The sequence below is a fragment of the Rhinopithecus bieti genome, unplaced genomic scaffold (genome assembly GCF_001698545.2).
Source record: "Rhinopithecus bieti isolate Rb0 unplaced genomic scaffold, ASM169854v2 scaffold_4781, whole genome shotgun sequence".
In the NCBI taxonomy this organism is placed as follows: domain Eukaryota; kingdom Metazoa; phylum Chordata; class Mammalia; order Primates; family Cercopithecidae; genus Rhinopithecus; species Rhinopithecus bieti.
Genome location: NW_016805181.1, coordinates 6,017,986 through 6,035,574, shown reverse-complemented (window position 1 = coordinate 6,035,574; position 17,589 = coordinate 6,017,986). Strand labels below are relative to the sequence as shown.

The window sequence follows — 17,589 nt, the reverse complement described above, 5'->3', positions numbered from 1 at the left end:
TTTTTTTTTGAGACGGCGTCTCGCTCTGTCGCCCAGGCTGGAGTGCAGTGGCGCGATCTCGGCTCACTGCAAGCTCGGCCTCTCGGGTTTACGCCATTCTCCCGCCTCAGCCTCCCGAGTAGCTGGGACTACGGCACCCGCCACCACACCCAGCTAGTTTTTTGTATTTTTTTTTTTTTTTTAAGTAGAGACGGGGTTTCACCGTGTTAGCCAAGATGGTCTTGATCTCCTGACCTCGTGATCCGCCAGTCTCGGCCTCCCAAAGTGCTGGGATTATAGGCTTGAGCCACCGCGCCCGGCCTAACTCATCTTTTTTACTGGCACTCCATGGAATGGGTGAACAAATTCACTTCAATAGTCACCCATATGTAGACATTAAAAGTCATTTCCCTTAGAAGCGCTCTTAAATAAGCACCAGTTATCCACTAGCTGGATTAGCTGATGTCTGTCTCCTTTCTCCTGTGAACAAGTTAACGGCTTTCTGTGGTGTATTGAAATTGTGTGCCTTGCACAGAACTCCTTACTTCACCTGTGTCCTTGGGATTTCACCAGGTGAACTGACCAGCAGTCCCGAGCTTGTTTAAACATCTCTACTTGTTACCGTAGTATGCAATTGAATTAAACAGTATGTTAACCAGAGAAATGGAAGTGAAGGAAAGAGATTTTTGACTCCAGAAAAAACTGAAGTTAATTATTTTTGAAAACACCTAATTAAAGTGCTTTTTCACACACACACACACAAAATGTTGAATTAGGGTGAGTTAATTACAATAGACTAAAAACCAGCGAGCTTGTGGTAGGCTTTGGGGTGAAGGACCCATAGCATCAGCTGCTTGGGAGAGGAGGCCAAGCAGCCAGGCTGAGTCTGGGTTCAGGTTCAGCCCTGGTCCCTCTTTGATTTTCAGAAGCTTGACTGGTCTGGGGAATCTGCCTTCTGCCCGATGAAGCCCCAGGCTCTCATCTTGTCATATCTTCTTTCCTGGATCTTAGGGGACCTCATGTCTGACTATATTTAGCTTATGTTTTTATACTTTCTGAATGTGAGAGGTTATTAAGCATAAGATTCTGTTTCTCCTCTCAAAGGCTGGTCCAGTAACATTTAAAATAGCGTTAAGTCTATATTTACATTTTGATGTCACTCATGCTTTATTTCCTTAGCAGATTGTCTATTCTGTTCCACCCATGTTTTTCTCCCAAGCAGAATCTATCTTATCTGACATTGCAAAGCAGTTAACATTGATTCTGGTGAATGGTCTACTTTGATTTTTGCTACAGGGAGATTTTAGTACAAATTCACATATATTGTTTTCTCAACAAATGGAAAATTATGTTCCACATTCATTGTGCTGGGTTTGCCAAGCCTGCTATTTTGTAACTCACTGTCTCATCTCTTTTATTTGCCTTCTCTGTCACTGTCAATGTTTTCCTAATACTTCATCCTTTATGCAGACTCCTTCCTTGGAGCTGAATTTGGCAGTGGAGTTTGCCTAACTAATGGGGACCATATGCTCTGCAATTACATTCCCCAACAACATTCAGATTTGTTAGCAAATATTGGAGAAGGCAAGTTGAGAGACTGGAGTGCAAAGGACTATCAGGAACTGGCACATTGTGACAGGTAAACCTGCATTTGCTGACCACTGGGAATAAGTTCCAGTTGGGGCTTATATTGGCTTAGGTAGAAGGGGGATTTGTTTTTTAAAATTTCTATCAATTGGTATACTCCTCTTCAAATAGCTAAGTGCCCCTCTGATGTGTTCCCAATGGCAAACTGTGCTTTCCCTTAGAGATCAATTTTTAATACATGGCTATCGCCTGTTTATTTGTTGATCCCAACCCTCCCCAAGACTGGAGAACTGGAATCATAGAATTCCTCACTGTTGTTTTCCCAGCTCCCAGTAGAGGACTGTTAACATAATAGCTATTCAGTAAATATTTGGCTAATGAGCAAATGAAACCATCTCTAGACTACATGAAATCCCAACACATTCTACCCATCACAACTATATACCTTGGATGGCTTTTTCCCATTCTCCAGGTCCTTCCCTTTCTGTAGGCTGGACCAGCTTTGCCCTTGGGAGTCCAGGCCCCTGAAAAGAGTGCAAACTCTGAAGGTTCTGAAGAAGGTTTAGAGCATGGCCCAACATGGCAGGATTCGTTTTAAGGGCTTTTCTTTCTTTCTTTCTTTTTTTTTTTTTTTTTTTTTTTTTTTTTTCTGCTTTTAAAATGTCCATCTGTTGCCCTGTTGGGGATGAGTGTGGAGTAGGATGAGTCAAACCTTTAGCAGATTGTCCTGAGTTTTGATAAGCTAAATGCAGGGGAAAGAACACCATTTGTCTATGCAAATGGCAGGAAATGGTAACTAGCTTGAGAGTGGGTGGCTGAGGGGAGAAATGCTTTAGCTTTTCAAGGACCTATTGAAAGATGTGCATTTCTTTAGTGCCCTGCTTGCTGGAGCCTTCTGCAGGAGCACCTGTCCCATTGGCCCCAGTGTGGCTATGTAGGGCTCTCAGGCACTACGTTGAATGACAGCAGCTCTTCCTCTCCGCCATGCCTATTGCAGTCTTAAGCAGCACCCACTGACTGGCTCCTTGAAGACCATGGAGGTGGGGAGGTCTATTTGCACTTGAAGCTGCAAAGGGAAGCTCATGATTTCAATCAATCCACAACTTTGCCTTCATGGAGGAGCATGAAGGGAGGAGACAAAAGCAGACTGATTCGAACTCACGGACCTCACCACCCCAGCCCACCTCTCACCCCATGGCATGTGACTGCTACAAAGACACAAGAAACACTCCTTGTTTTAGAACACAAATACATAAATTTTAATCTGCGAAAAATACAAAATGAAACCATGTACAAGTTATGTACAAACCCTTTTTACAAGACAAGAGAGTTATCACTGGTTGTTACAGATGACAGAGTTGGGTAGATCATTTCAGAGCACCAGCATATATTCTCTTCTTCAATTCCTGTCAGGTCAGAGTAATTAATCATAATCATAATCATAATGCCAACAAAGATCGAAAGGTGAATAAGCCACGCTCTTTTTCCTTAATGAACATGTAGGCTGAACTCTGCATGTGTGTACTTTTTTTTTTTCTTTGTCCCCTAAAGAAACCTTGAAGTGCAGGTTTTGGTGTTATGCAGAGAAAGGTTTCTTTTCAACATCTGGGTGGTGGGATGTGGGCCAGAAGTTTTAGGCAGGATGTGATTGTGCCACCTGGGAATGGAAAGTTTTTAATTAGGATTTCCCAACAGATCTGGGTTTATGTTTGAAATTTTGCAGTTCTGGTCAAAAGCATGTCAGACCGTATTAAGCGGAAGGAAGGGGAGGAGAGCGAGCACTCTGGGGAGGATGGGATTCTGGTTTTGTGTGGAAGTGAGGCTCAGTCTACCTTGCGGGTGGGGCTCCTGTCCCTGCCAGCAGTCTTCCCATGCTGACCCTGAGTCCCATGGGAGAGAAGCACTGGGTCACTCCGGCAGGCGTGTGCCAGTGCCTTGTGTACATTTCCATCTAAGATTCTAAACACTGGGGCCCGGTAGTGCTTCCCAAGGCAGGCAAGGCCAAGAGCATTGGTGTCACTTCTGCCCCTGTTCTGTTAACTAGCAAGACGGAGGAGAAGCAGCAGCACAGAAGTCCTCAAGGGATAAGCAAAGGAAACCTTTCTAAACTGAAAAACCTACCTAAAGATAAAGTCCACTTTCACCTGGCCAGAACATCTCTTCTCACACTGCCTGTTCAGAAAAGCCACCAAAGCAATGTGGTTGTAGCATTTGTTTTCACACCCCTGAAACTAAGGGTGCAGGGTGTGTGCTGTTCAGGGAGGGAAGAAGAACAGTGCAGACATGGACAGGAACGTGAAAGGAGATGCCCACCTTGAAACCCCTCCCTTGTGAGTCCTCCAGAAAGACTGCCAATCACCACACTACCTGTCCAGCCTCCATCCACCATGGCAGCCACAGTGACACATAGTGGCTGAGTGACTGCCCACCTGGGCCAGACCTCATGACAAGCTCTGGGAATGTGGACAAATAAGCAGAGTGAGTCCTTCGAGTGAGTCCTTTGACTTCTGCATCACCATCTCCAACACCTTTCATCTCCAGCCTCATAGATGATCTGCCCTCTCTTTCTTAAAATTCCCCTCTTATTTCTCATTTTCCTGGTTCCGGAGTACCCTAGATCTCCTGTCCCAAGAAGGTCTACTTATTTTGCTCCTTTTTAGTCCTGAAAAACATGACTTTAGCCTACAAACACATCTGCCAGCTGATCTAAACCTATACTTTCTCCGTAAAATAATTCATCCATGATCCTCACTTTCTAAGTGCCTCTGTGGATCTGGCTTCTACATCTGCAGGGCCTGTTGTAGCCCACTCCTTCACTCCCCTGTCCCACTCCCCTTGCCTTTGGGGCCTTCTCTCATGAACCGCTCTCAGCTTTTCCTGCTCTGGATGAACCCAATATAACATTTCTTAGCTGTTGTACTCATGGCCTCCCCTTCCTGCCTGCTTCTCTTGTTTTCCTATTCCTCCACATGGTTCTGTCCTTGAGGACAGATTAGGTGTGTGTTCACTGCACAATGAATATACTCTAGACCCACAGCCATTGCCCCATATCCAGTCGCTACAATCCCAACCAATCTTCTACAACTATTACAATCCATAACATTTATTTGTTATTAAGTGTTCATATTTATTAAAAAAAATATTTATTGAACACCTGTTTTGTGCAATGTGATCTTTCCAATATATGTGTGCCTTGTGTTCCCAGTTAGGCAGGTGGGCTATCTTCCTCTAATAGCCTTACAGTCGTGAGGACACAACGGCTGCTCAGTAAATATCAATTAGCAGTTACTGATGAACATCACCCACCCTGCCACATGCCAGATAATCCTGCCTTCATACCTGGAATGCTGACCCTCTACTAATCTAACTCCTAAACCCCCCTTTCTCTAGAAATCCTACCTTGCTGAACCACTTCAAACCACACCATTTCTCCCTTGTTTCATCTCCTACCATATTGAATGTGAAACTATGTCATTAGGGCTCACCCTTTCTCTAATGGCGCTTTGAGCATGTTTTCTTTCTTTAGTTGTATTATAAGCTGATTGATGGCAGTATCTATATTGTGCTCATTTCTCTCCCACCCGCTCCTTTTACAAATATTTAGCGGGTGCTAACAGGTTTCTAAGCAAGGGTTACCTGATTAGCTGCAAGGATGTTTTTATAATGGAAATTCCTATTTGGCAGTTCTGGACTATTAATTATTCTTTACAATTTGTGGATGTCCTGCCTCATGTTCTTAATATATTACTGTCTAGAAAATAGTATGATTGGCTGATTTTTAAAAATTTATGTATCCATTCCTACCCTCTAATCTACTTCGTGAGTTTGTTGCTGACATTCTAGTAATTCAGGAGAGTCAGGACATTCTACGTCTGATGGTCCTGTGACAGAAAGCAAAGCCAAATGTGTGAGGAAGGGGGGTGTTGCACACAGTGAATTGTTGACTTGGAGTGGGCACCCTTTAGCACTCCTTGCTGCTGAGAATATGTTCAGTTTTGTGTGCATTCTCATGATATTTCCCAGGAAGAACTGACATCTCACTACTTTCAACCTGAAAAATACACAGCCATTGCTGCCCCATCACTCTTTGCTTAAAACTCTTAGTGGCTTTTCATGACTTTCTAAATCAAGTTTCAAACTTTTATCTAGGCCTTTAGACTGTACTTTGTAGCCCCTTCCATGAAGTCGCATCTCAGTTTTCCTCAGTTCCCCTACACAAACTTATCACAGTAGACAAAATAGTCAATCTATTGAAATCACATTCCTACAAATACATCATGGCCCATTTAGTCCCATCTCCCTGGAAAACCCTCATATTACATATCTTTCCAGTCCTGTCACCCAATTACTATTGAAATGCCTCCAAAGCCCATCAAGCATTATATGCCTCTGCATTCTTACCAGCCCATGCAGTTCAATGCAAACTCTTCTTTCTTCCAACCCAAAGAGCTACTCTTTGTACCAGATGCATGCCCATAACTGATGGTATTTTAAAGTACTGCTTATTATATCTTTTTCTTTTTTTCTGTCTTCCTGGATTCTTAATCTATGCCCCAAGTTTGTCTTATCTTTAGATAAGGAGTCTCAGGTCCTTTCTGTGATTAAAAAATATATATATATGTCAAAAGAGGAAAGTCTGCTACAGGTGGTCTAAGTCAGAATTCTTTCTCCAGTCTATCCATGTGGGGCTATGACATCATGGAGCTTCCAACCATTGTAGGGCTAAAGGTGCCTCTGTCTTTGAGCACATAGGCTTCTTTCTATACATGTTTTAAGCAAGCTTACCATAAAAATTGAAAATTAGGCTCTGTGGTCTCTTAAGAAATAAAATTTAAAATGTTTTCCAAGTTTCCTTATTTTTATGGAAATCTTGAAATTATTAACAACTGATACTTTATTGGAAACAACCAATTGGAAGAGACTGCACTTCAGCAACCAATATGACCAAACTAGTACAAACTGTCTAGGAATCATTTCTCATTACTACTCTCTCATAAATAAATCCAAATAGTATCATCACCTCCTCAAATGACCGTGGGATTTATATGCTAAATCATCTCTGCTGGATTAAAATAAAATGCCTTTTGGGAATGAGCAGAGGGGCAGAAAGGTAATTTGCCAGAAGATTGTAAGTAAATTCTGTTTCTTTTGCTTTTTAAGGAGGGTGAGTCAGTCCTAATTAGTGAAGATTCTTTCAAGGGTCATGGCGATTGGTGGCTTTACCACCATTCCAAAAGCAGCAAGTAAGAATAAAACAGAAAATGGATAGATTCTGCCCTGGAACTCAGTGTTCAAGCTGAACGGATCTACTTAGTCTCCTAGGAGTCAAGGCGGCTCACATCTCAGTCAAATGGTTGGATAGTCTTTGTTTCTCTCCCTTCCTACTTTTATTCCTCAATTTCGCCTTTCCTTCCTTCAGTGAGGTTCCCTTTGACAATAAAACAATAGATTATAATTACATTTATGAATGTAAGTAGCTAAGAGATGGTTAGTTTATTAATGAAAGAAAACAACCAAATAAACAGAGGATAGGAAATGAAGTGAGAAGGAAGACTGGTTACTTCCTGAAGATCCACATGGGGAAACATAAGTGGGGAAAATGGCAGGAATCTGGGGTCTCTTGAACCTCTAGTTACATACTAGGAATTGGAGACATGGAATAGAGATGAAGGGATTAACTGAAGCTGGGCCTTGAACCAAAAAAAAAACAAAACAAAACAAAACAAAGGGGAAGGGAGGGATGAAATTGAGAAGAAAACCCTAGAACAGGCAGTGAAATTTGACCAACATGATTCAGGTGCTGGCCATTTTTAAATTGTTATAATAATTCATTTCCCTTAATTACAATTAATTGTGATGGTGACTATCATTTCTCCAAAATGAGGAATTTGCATCTAGAACCTAAAAAGACTCTAAGGTGAAAAGCACAGGAATGAACCTACCTATTCTACGTCCAGAGCAGAAAATGTTCACTACTCATGAGTAAGGCTGGGAGTGTTGCCTGGGTGATGCAGCAAAAAGGACCATTATTCCAGCCCTGGACACAATAGTCTCCAAAAGTTTAGCCAAGAAGAGGCAGCCGCTCCCATGTTCCCACTCCTAACTTAGATCATGTCCCCTGGGACCTGAAAGGGACCTTAGAGTCATCTAGATGAATCACTCTCATTTACAAATGAAGTCACTGAGACACAGAGAGTTTTAAAAACGTTTTCAAAGATCATAGCTAGTTGTTTGTAAATGTGGCTCTTGCACCCTCATATTAAATGGTAACTAGGGAATTTGTGCTTTTTCTCCTTTCAACATGAAAATGTCCCAGATTTCTTACGCTTTTTCACTTTTCCTTTATCCAACCCTAACAAACACTTCCAATTTCCTGTGTATTTAAAATCTTCAATCAATGTTTTACAAAGTACATCATAAGGTGCCAGAACCCTTGGGAAGAAAGAGTTTTGGAATGTTCTTCAATGTGCCTTAGTCACAGTCACTTTTATTTAAGGTGTTTTGTAACGGTTCAAGATGATATTCTAAAATATAAAATTGATGAGAAAAAAATAAAAGTTTTCTCAAGGAGAAAGGTGATGATGGTGATGATATTTTCTGCTTTGTGAACAGCCTGTTGGTGAGTCTTTGATTCCCACAGCACCCAAGAATCATTGGTTTGGGAGAATGGCTTTTCTGGAGCCCTAAACTGGGATGGGAAATCAGAGCCTCATAATGTGGACTGTGCTAAAGAAGACCCTCCTTGGTCTCAGGCAGATGTAGGCAGAAAGACAGACTGTCTCAGCAGAGATGAATGGGACTCAGGGCCAAAGCGCTCAACGAGTAGGAACAAGCCAGGGAGAAGCTCTGGCATTTGCTTGAGCCCTCCAGTGATTTCACAAATCTTACTTGCTTCCATTTCGCTTTCTACTTACCAGGCACCAGCTTTTGCCAAAGGGCCCAACAGCCAGCCATTTTCCTACCTCCTTAACAAAACGCCTCATTTTGTTTTCTAGGCCAGAACAATTCATTATTACAAAGGCTACATAGTATGAACTTATTGCTCTACTTAAGAAAATGAATTTCTACCAGTTTGTTTTGTTTTTTGTGGGGGGATGGTGCTTATGAATCAAGGAGCCCTTTGCTGTAGGAGGCGATCCTATTATGATTTTTTTTTTTTTAAGTTTAGATTCAAATCTCTAGCCACAAATGCATCAATGGATGTGTCGTGGGGTTGGAGTTTGCATTTCTGCTTCCAGATTGCCTTGGTAGGGGAGACACAGGGAAGAGAGGGTAGTGGAAGTGGAGCTTTGTGTCCTGTGTCCCTCTAATGGAAGATTCTTTATGTGGCCACCACAGCCTGCCAGAGGAGACCAAATTGCTCTAACAAATTCGGAGGTGGTTATTAGGAGCAGGAGTGAAGAGCCCACTATGGTTCACGAAGGAAAGAAGAGCGTGGATTGACGTGAATGTACTAAGGTGACCCCAGTGCAAAATCATTATGTAAAAGAAGGCCTAGCTTTCAGGAAAGTTGTCAAAATCCTAGCAAAAGGTTCTCCCCACAAACACATTTGACTTCTGTTGGAAACCAAGAAATGTTTATAAGCCTGAATATAGACTGTTGACGTCATTTTAGTCTGCTGAGTAGGCTAGTGATTAATTATAAGTAGTTTTTAAACAATCCAATTGGACATACATTATATTCACAATACTTTTATAGAACTAATTCTACAAAATGTGACGACAGAGTAACCACAGTCTGACAAGTCACTGCAGGACAATGCCTACGAGGTGGAAGCACGACTATATTGGCTCTGCAGGGAGTGGACAGAGGTGGAGGCTCATTTTGCCTACATTGGTAATTGGAGTACTTAGTGGACATATGTCTTCATGATGATCTCATTGCTTTGCTCTGATCTGATTTGCACTACCATAACTAGGTACCACAGGTCACGGTCCAAAGAGTTAATGGACTAGATATCATGAAATTTTGGGGAGATACTTTGGTTAGCTTGGTTCCTTTAAGTGTCCACAGTTTACATTTTTTTAAGAAAATAGAAATCACTATCACATCCATGCTTCTCCAGAGACCTTGATGATCATATCAAAGACTGATAATTTTAAAGTTGAAAGACTTGCTAAGTTGATTGGAACAAAACAGTTGCCGGGAGACTGTACACCTAGCATGCAAGCGACAGCAGAGCTCTGAGACATTGTAATTGCATCTGATGGCTAGAAAAATCTTTTGACCGCAGTTTAAAGTGGCTGATATATTTGATTTCACTGCTGGTAATTTTCAAAGGCCTTTTCTAACAGTCTATATGAAGTGCATTCATTGCTTTCCTTTTGTTATTATTATTTTTTAAATTGTTGTAACAAGTTCACGTGTTTGGCCCCAGCAACTAAATAAAGGAGAGCATGCAAATTAAAATCTGTCTCCATGATTGTAGAAATTTCCTGGTTTTTAAACAAAAACTCAGTGAGAAGAATGAATGCCCTCTCATAGCCTATGGTAAAGTAAAACTACTGATCAGTTTTACAAACTTCTAGGCTAAAAGCTCTGAGACTTGGGGAGTGGGGAGGAAGTCCACCAGACCCTCTCGAAGTTGACATTACTTGCTCAGGTGGTTTGGAAATACAAAATGAGAAGCATACAGCATGTAGGAGTCCCCACCACTAGAACAGCAAACAGAGCAATGCCTTGTGCGCATCTGGTCCTCAGCTTCCACATCCCAGGCTTGCCCACAACCCTCCTGGTGTCCTTAGTTGGCCAGACAAACCTGATCTGCCAATTGTAGAAAAGCAGCAAGAAGGTCTTTCCTTTAAAAATATGAACAAAGGGGTGAGAATTACAGAATGAAAACTAAAACTACAAAAATATGACTTTCAACTGTGAAAATAAATGTTTCCATTTATTAAGAGCTGGTGTCAATGCAGATCAAAATACACACCCATCCAGGCGAGGAGCAGGTATTCACCTGTCCCCTTCGTCTTCTTTTTTTGGATTGACTAAAATACATGTATACATCATTGGCCATTTTAAAATTGTTTTAATAATTCATTAAAATTAATTACAATTAATTGTGGTGGTGACCATCATTCTCCTCAAAAGAAAAAGAGAGAAAGAAGAGAAAAATGCATTAAGGAGTCTGGCCACTTATTCATTTAGAGTTTGCATTGTTTAGATATAGGGAAGATATTTGACAATGGAAAGAAAAGAAAAATATATTTTCTTTCTAATAAATAAAAATAATTTAAAATGCTAGAGGCTATACATGACTATTTTAGTATGTTCATTTATAAATGAAATCATTTTCTTTTCCAAAATACATGGAAGCAATATTCAAGGCAGACAAAGAGAAAGATCTGTCTACTTTATTTTCTGGCAATTCTTGCTTATCCTAACGTTTCCACCAGTGATTCAGCATGTAAGAAGAAAAGTCACGTCACCATTGATGAAGTTTGTCAGGCTTTAAAAAAAAATAGTTCTGGTCTCCTGGGAGTCAACATTCATCTTCAACTTCTCTGATTGGTGGAATCAAGCTGCTTGTGGATTTATATTGGTTGATCTGGTTAGCCATGTGGGTACTCATGGGCTTGATTTGAATGTTTCTGGGATAGGCATTATCCGGTTCATCTGTAAACCATTTCTTTTCTGCTAAAGGGCAAAATGGATAGAAAACAAGAAGGAGAAATTAGAAGTTTAATTAGTCCTAAGGCAAAGCCTTTGGAAAGTTCTTTGAAAAATGCAAAAAGGTAATCTATAGAAGCCGACAGTGAGTTAATTGCTAAGAGAGACAGTGCAGTGTAGGGAGGACCCCAGAACCTGAAACATACCTCTGCTTCCTGTAGCAAGTGATGAATAAAATGTGTCACTGGGACTCAGAGGCCCCATGAGTGGACCTCAGAGGCTAAGGAGGGGTTGGAGAATGGACTCTGGCAATATTCCTTGGAGTTAATTTCGTGGCCAGAAAAGGTTTGGTGGGGAAGGGATGTTGCGTATATCAGCCATTGGGTACAGACATTGTGCCTGTGCATCTATTGATTCGAGTGGAACAGAAGGGCACCACCACACTTGCTGCAGAGCGAGTGATCTAGAATCTTATACAGAATCACCACCTCCCAGCCTTTCCTTGGCTTTGCTTATAACACATACACATAAAGTCATGTCTCAACTTTACCACTCTCCTTTTTCATTTGTAGCCACTTTGGGGGGTCTAAACTAAACCCATAGATTTTGCTGGCCAAAAATCTATGCAAATCAGAATAGCGACCAATGTTTTAAAGAGGATTTTGAGGTGGCTTTTATTTCAAGAAAGAAAACTCTGTGTTGGTATAAAATTATGAATAGAGTTCCAAGTGGCAATATCTTAACTGACTATAATAACCCAAGCTGTCGACAAGGGAGCTCATTGAAGTCTTGGCATTTCATTTCCACCCTAAATACAGAAATGGCTGAGAGAGAATGCTGAGTCAGGGTGTTCGGGGACTGGGGTGAGAATGAAAATGGTCTAGCATCCTCTTCGCAGTGCAAAGCTATTTTACAAGACTCAACCCTCATCCCCGCCTCTTTCTAGGATTGAAATTTTCTGGGAAATTGGCCATGTGTATAGATAGGAAAGGACTGGGCAAATAGGACATTCTAACTTGGGAATCATAGCCTCACTTTAGTGGCTTAGGGAAAGAAAAGCAAAAGGGTAAAAGCTATCAAGCATGTCCACTGCTATAGAGACAATGGCCTCTCTAGCTGCTTTTTCTGCTTACCAGAACAATTTGTAACTGCCTTGTCAGTGGTCCTGGATGGACACTATAGTGAAAACTGCTCACCTGGTTTGATAGGGGACGTTGGGGGTGGGAGGGTATGTGCGTGTTTGGCTAATGATTTATAAATTAAGTATCTATGATCAGCTTATGACCACTCTGCTTGTTTCTCCTCAGTTCTTATTTCTGCTATTTCAAGGGCCCTGAGCTGTCAATGTCAAGGAGGGCTGTCACTGGAGCAGGGATGTGCCTGAGTCAAAGCCTCGCCCCACTTTTATGCAGCAGCTCAGTTTACCCCACAGGAAACTTGCTACCTCTTGCCTCATTCTCCCCATCCCCCTCCTGCTCTGGCTCGCTCACCTATTATAATTAAGTTCACTTTGATTTGAACAGATTGGACGATAGGAATTCATAATGCTACATCCTCACAGTGAAGCTAACTGATTAAGTGCTTTAAATTATTCCCCCTGACAGAATGATAAAGTTACAATCTGTTCTGAGATGATCTACAGCTTGCCAGACTCCTACAGCTTCTTTCTACATTCATTTATCTTTTTGTCAAGCAGAGTTTTTTTTTTTTTTTCCTTAAGCTTCAATTCCATAGATCTTTTAAAGTCATCAGCACATCTGAATTATTAATGAGGCTTTAGAGGCAAGGTTCCTGATGGGCTGGTTAAAAAAGGTTGTATAGAAATCCAAGACTGTGTACACATCAAAATAATTTCAGCTCCATTTAAAAAACCATTTAGTTCAAGTGTGACATAGATGAACCATTATGCATTTGTGGAAACCAATTTTTTGTGATCTACGATTAAACTAACCTTTCAGAGAGGAGTAAAGTGTGATGGTTATCATGTTTTAAAAGCATTGCCAGGCCGCTGAAACAATTTCAAACTATGCCTTTTTCCAGCGGTTTATGTGTAAAGATGATTTTCAGAGAGGTTGAGCCTGGTGTTTATGCTCAGGTTGCCTAAGCTGCCCTCGGTTTTTGGCCATGCTGTTATGCAGACTGATTTTGCAAAGGGATTTAGTGCTAGGTTGGACATGCCAGGTTGGAAGAGTGAACTCAGCTGATGGAAATGAGTAGGTCTTTTGGGTGAAAGACCTAAGACAGCTGTGATTTGCTGAAATTTTTACAACTGCTGCAGAGAATAATTGTTCAGAATTTAGTCTTTGCAGTTCAATTCAAAGTTGGCATTTTGACCTTTCACGGCAGAGAGAATATCAATTTCCTTCTGCTGTCTGAAAGAAAGAGAGCATTATTTCCTAATTTAAGCTTCTCTCTTTCCTTTTACATTTCTTGCCATTAAACAGAATCTAAGCAGAGTAGACCTTGTTTTGGCCATGCTGTCTCAACACAAGGAATGAGTTGTGTTAAAACACATTGTGGTGAGGAGTTGAGGTCTTCCTTATGCCTGAGAAACAGCTGTTTAATTTGGGTGCCTCCTAAGATATAAATGTGTGTGTTCTTGGAGACTTGGTTATATAGGATGGTCAGGAAATGGAACTATATGAATGCTGTGGGTGTTTTACTAAAATGTCTGGTGGCAACAGTATTTTACAAAGAGATTCTCCCAACATGCTTCCAAGGAACACACATTTCAATGATCGCCAGCCATTCGGCATCCATGGAGAGTGCAAGTAGGACAATGACAATTTGATGTATTGAGTCTTGCCTTCTGAAGAAGAAACAACGCCAATGGGTGGCTACAAAATTGACCACCAGGAAGAGGACTCAGGGAAGCAGCCCTAATGAATGTTGCCATGGTCAAGGATAAATCCAAATCCCTGAGTTTATCTCTGCTCCCTGTTTCATCTCACACGCCAGAAAGATTTCCAGGGGCTTTATTTTCATCTCTAAGATGAGAAGGGCAATTGATCGGGGTGGGAGGGCTTTCTCACTGCCAGAGAAAAATAGCCTCATTTCTTAATAAGCTTCTTAAGGATGAGATGCCTGTTGTCAGTGCTCTGAGTACAATGTGTGACATGCCAGGAGTTCATGGAGTTAGGAAAGAAGAGGCATTTCAGTTTGTGGCTGGGGCGGGGGGCTAGTGGGACAAGATAAAAATCTGGAAAACAACTGCAGAGAGATGCGGGTAAAGCAATTGCCACTGCCACTGGGACATGTCACCTATCAAGACCAGCCATGCTATGAGCTGTCCACCGTGAAGAAGCAAGTAGATGTGGGCTAAGGAGACAGCACAGGGCAGGAGGTGAAAGTTAAGCAGATCTGGCTAACATACCGGTTGCGTGACTCTGAACAAGTTATTAGCAAATTTATCTTAGCTTCATTCCTTTTCTGTAAAATAGGGCTGATGATACAAATTTCCTAATAGTGTGGTTAAGATAAATGGAGCTAGCACCCTTGAAGCACTTATACAGGTCCAGACACATGGTAAGTAAATGTGAGTTGTTAAGGTTATGAGTATTATTAATACTATTAGTGGACATTATATCGCAGTGGCTAACTTCACATACTCTAGTGTCTCTCAGATTCTGCATCTTTCAAAGGGAGACACAGCATCTCCATCTGAAGCTGTTGTGAAGATTGAGTTTGTATAGGTAACTGAAGAGTGCTCAGGAGAGTGCCTGGCCCAAGGCAGTTGTGAAGCGTTAGCTTTTACAGTAAGTTTAATACTAGCCTGAGTACTATCGGTACTAAAGGATGGGTGGCACCTCTTGAATGTGATTACAAATGATGCCCTTCAGCAGAGATGTTGAGTAGGGGTGTGTATATCGGGGTGTATCCTGAAGAACACAGATGTGGCAGCAGAGGTGACAGAGGGGGATTTGGTTGGTCATCTTCGTTTTGAAGGTAAAGGAGAGGAATAGGTAACCTGGTGTTATTTCTGGGGAGCTTAGGGTTTCTCCCCTCCCAGGGTGCCTCTATGCCTTTGAAATACTGCATTTGACTCACCAGGCCTCCTATCCCATCTGCGAGCCATCGGTTTCTTGCATTTCTAGTTTCATCACTGAGATCACAGGGTTTAAAGGGTCAAAACCTCCTCCTGCCACAGGGCTGCAGGTCACCCTGGAGGACTGGGCTCTTGCAGGGAAGGGCCCCAGAGCTAGGCTGACTGAGCTGCCACCAGCAGAGGAAGAAACAGGCTGCACTGTGAGAACTGAGCTTCTCTGTTGGCTCTGTGGGTTGTCAGTGCCATGGGCTTTAGCCTTTTCACAGAACTACCCCCTAGAGAAGATTGCAGAAAAGGGGAGACAATGATACAGCAAAAGCATTTGGAATAATTGGCCCTCTTCTCACTACACCACAAGCTGAGGTTGAGAGAGAAAAGGCTCAAAAAGAAAAGATTCTGTTTGGAGAGAGACAACTATGGAGAACAGTAAGGGCTAACAAGAAGCTTCGACCTTCAAGGGTAATGCTGTGTGGTTTCCTGTCCTGCATTTGTGATAGGCAGCCTGGCACACTTCCTCTGCCCAGCAAACCCTGATGCCACCACTATCGCCACCCACACATACTACCTCCTCTCCTGTCTGTGAGCAAAGTATGCCTATTTCATAGAGATACAAATTATTTGTACCAGAACAAAAGCAGTTACCGTTTATGAAAAACCTTCTCACTTCTTTGCAATTGGCTACCATGACTCTGTCTCTTTTAACTGAAAGTCTGATTCTGCCATTCTTTGAGCAAACAGCTCTTCCAGCCCTCCTCTGTGGCCCTTAGTCCAGCCAACACCTTGAGGACAGATTCTTCACTAATTCCTTTTGGGTGGCAGGGGATAATCCCTCTCACCTCCAGTGGTTGCAATGGGCATGCAATCTTGCATGGGAGACAGTCAGCCAGTGTAGTGACAGGTGCCCACAGCTACTTCTTTATCATATTGTGACAAAGCAGGGATGGGCTGAAAGAAGCTGATTGAGAAATTGATTTTTACCCTGTCTTGACTTCCACAGGCCCTGGAGTTTCTGTACTCTACTCTTTCTCCTTCAAGGAGCCTGTTGCTATAGGAACCTGGCAGGTTGATTTAATTGTCTCTATCGGGATGCAGACACCTTTAGGCTTTTCCCATGCTGCAGAAGAGCCAGGCAAAAGGTTTTCCTGGTCATCTGGGATCTTGACAATGCTGCCAAGAGGCATAGTCGGTCTCTCTACTCATTGAGCTTACAGGGCTATTCCCCATTCTCGAAAGCTGTGTGACCAGCTTGAGAAAGTGGCACCAGCACAGCAGCATCATGAGGCAGGTAGAGGCACTCATATTTTTTTTTTAAATAAACAAGGGGACAAGGGTAATATAGAAAATGGTTAAAGGTATAAAATATGTAAAGTCAATTTATATCAAATATTTATTGAGCACCTACGGTAAGGATCTGGGTCATAATCTTTAATATTCAGAGCAGAATTTGAAACCTCTCCCAATTGTGCCAGAAGTTTAACTGCATGTATAAGGGTCTAGCTTTCTCTATCCATTTGAACTGGCCTTGGAAAGAACCCTGAGTAGCAGACTTTAGGGACAGTGATGATGCCATGATCACCCGAGTGTTGAGACTGAGAAGGCTTCACCGTGCCTTCTGGTTTACCAGCCTACTTATTGTTCACCCCTTTCAAAGCCCAAAGCAAGTTGGACTAAATGGCTTACAAATTTCTTCTCTTCTAGAATGATGCAGATAACAGAGTTCCTAACTTTTTAAATGTATGTACTTCCTTTTCAAAGAACTCTTTCACTTTCTACCCTTACCTCCTTGTTTTTTTTTTTTTTTTTTTTTTTTTTTTTTTTTTGTGGTGAGGGGCAGGGGGCAGTGAACAGGAAGAGATACAATAATAAGAAACTTGTATGCCCACTTCCTAGGTAAGCGGATGTTCTACTGAAAGAAGAAGGGGAAGTTTTGAGTCAAATAGAAAACAATGGAGGAAACTCTTCACTCTATTAAGGAAAGTATAATATAGTAATTTTGGCAAATAAAATTGAAGTAATAATGATCCTTCTCCATCATCAAATTTAACATCAGTCAAATATGGTCAATTCTCAATTATCTACCCCTGGGGCATGACTGTGTGCCCAAAGTCCAGGAAAACCTCAAAATTCCATCTCATATCATAGTCTGTTCCCATTCCATTCCCATCACAATATCATCTCATTGGAGTTGCTAACAGATTGTGTATAAAATGCACTTTGGATTTACTTCTCTCTATCTGCCCGATCTCTGGTTGGGATTTAACAAATGTCTGAAAGGCAGGTGGCAGGAGAGATTTGGGTAATACAGTGACTGAACCATCAGCTCCCAGATAACTGGGTGAGGGCTGTTGAGTTGATATACACAGCAGAA

At 41.8% G+C, this 17,589-nt stretch overlaps 1 protein-coding gene across 6 annotated transcripts in view; it reads right to left on the bottom strand.

Moving 5' to 3' along the window:
- Positions 1–2,801: 2,801 nt before the first annotated feature.
- Positions 2,802–17,589, bottom strand: part of KCNMA1 (potassium calcium-activated channel subfamily M alpha 1) — a 767,391-nt gene continuing 752,603 nt past the window's right edge. For 2 of the 6 annotated variants that reach the window (XM_017871439.1, XM_017871443.1), the window contains one exon: positions 2,802–11,203. In XM_017871439.1, coding sequence (XP_017726928.1) covers positions 11,179–11,203 — 25 coding nt within the window. In that variant the 3' untranslated portion in view covers positions 2,802–11,178. Of the gene's footprint in view, positions 11,204–13,960; positions 14,010–17,589 lie in introns of all 6 variants that reach the window. The other 4 variants (XM_017871441.1, XM_017871444.1, XM_017871449.1 and 1 more) reach the window with 3 other exon arrangements.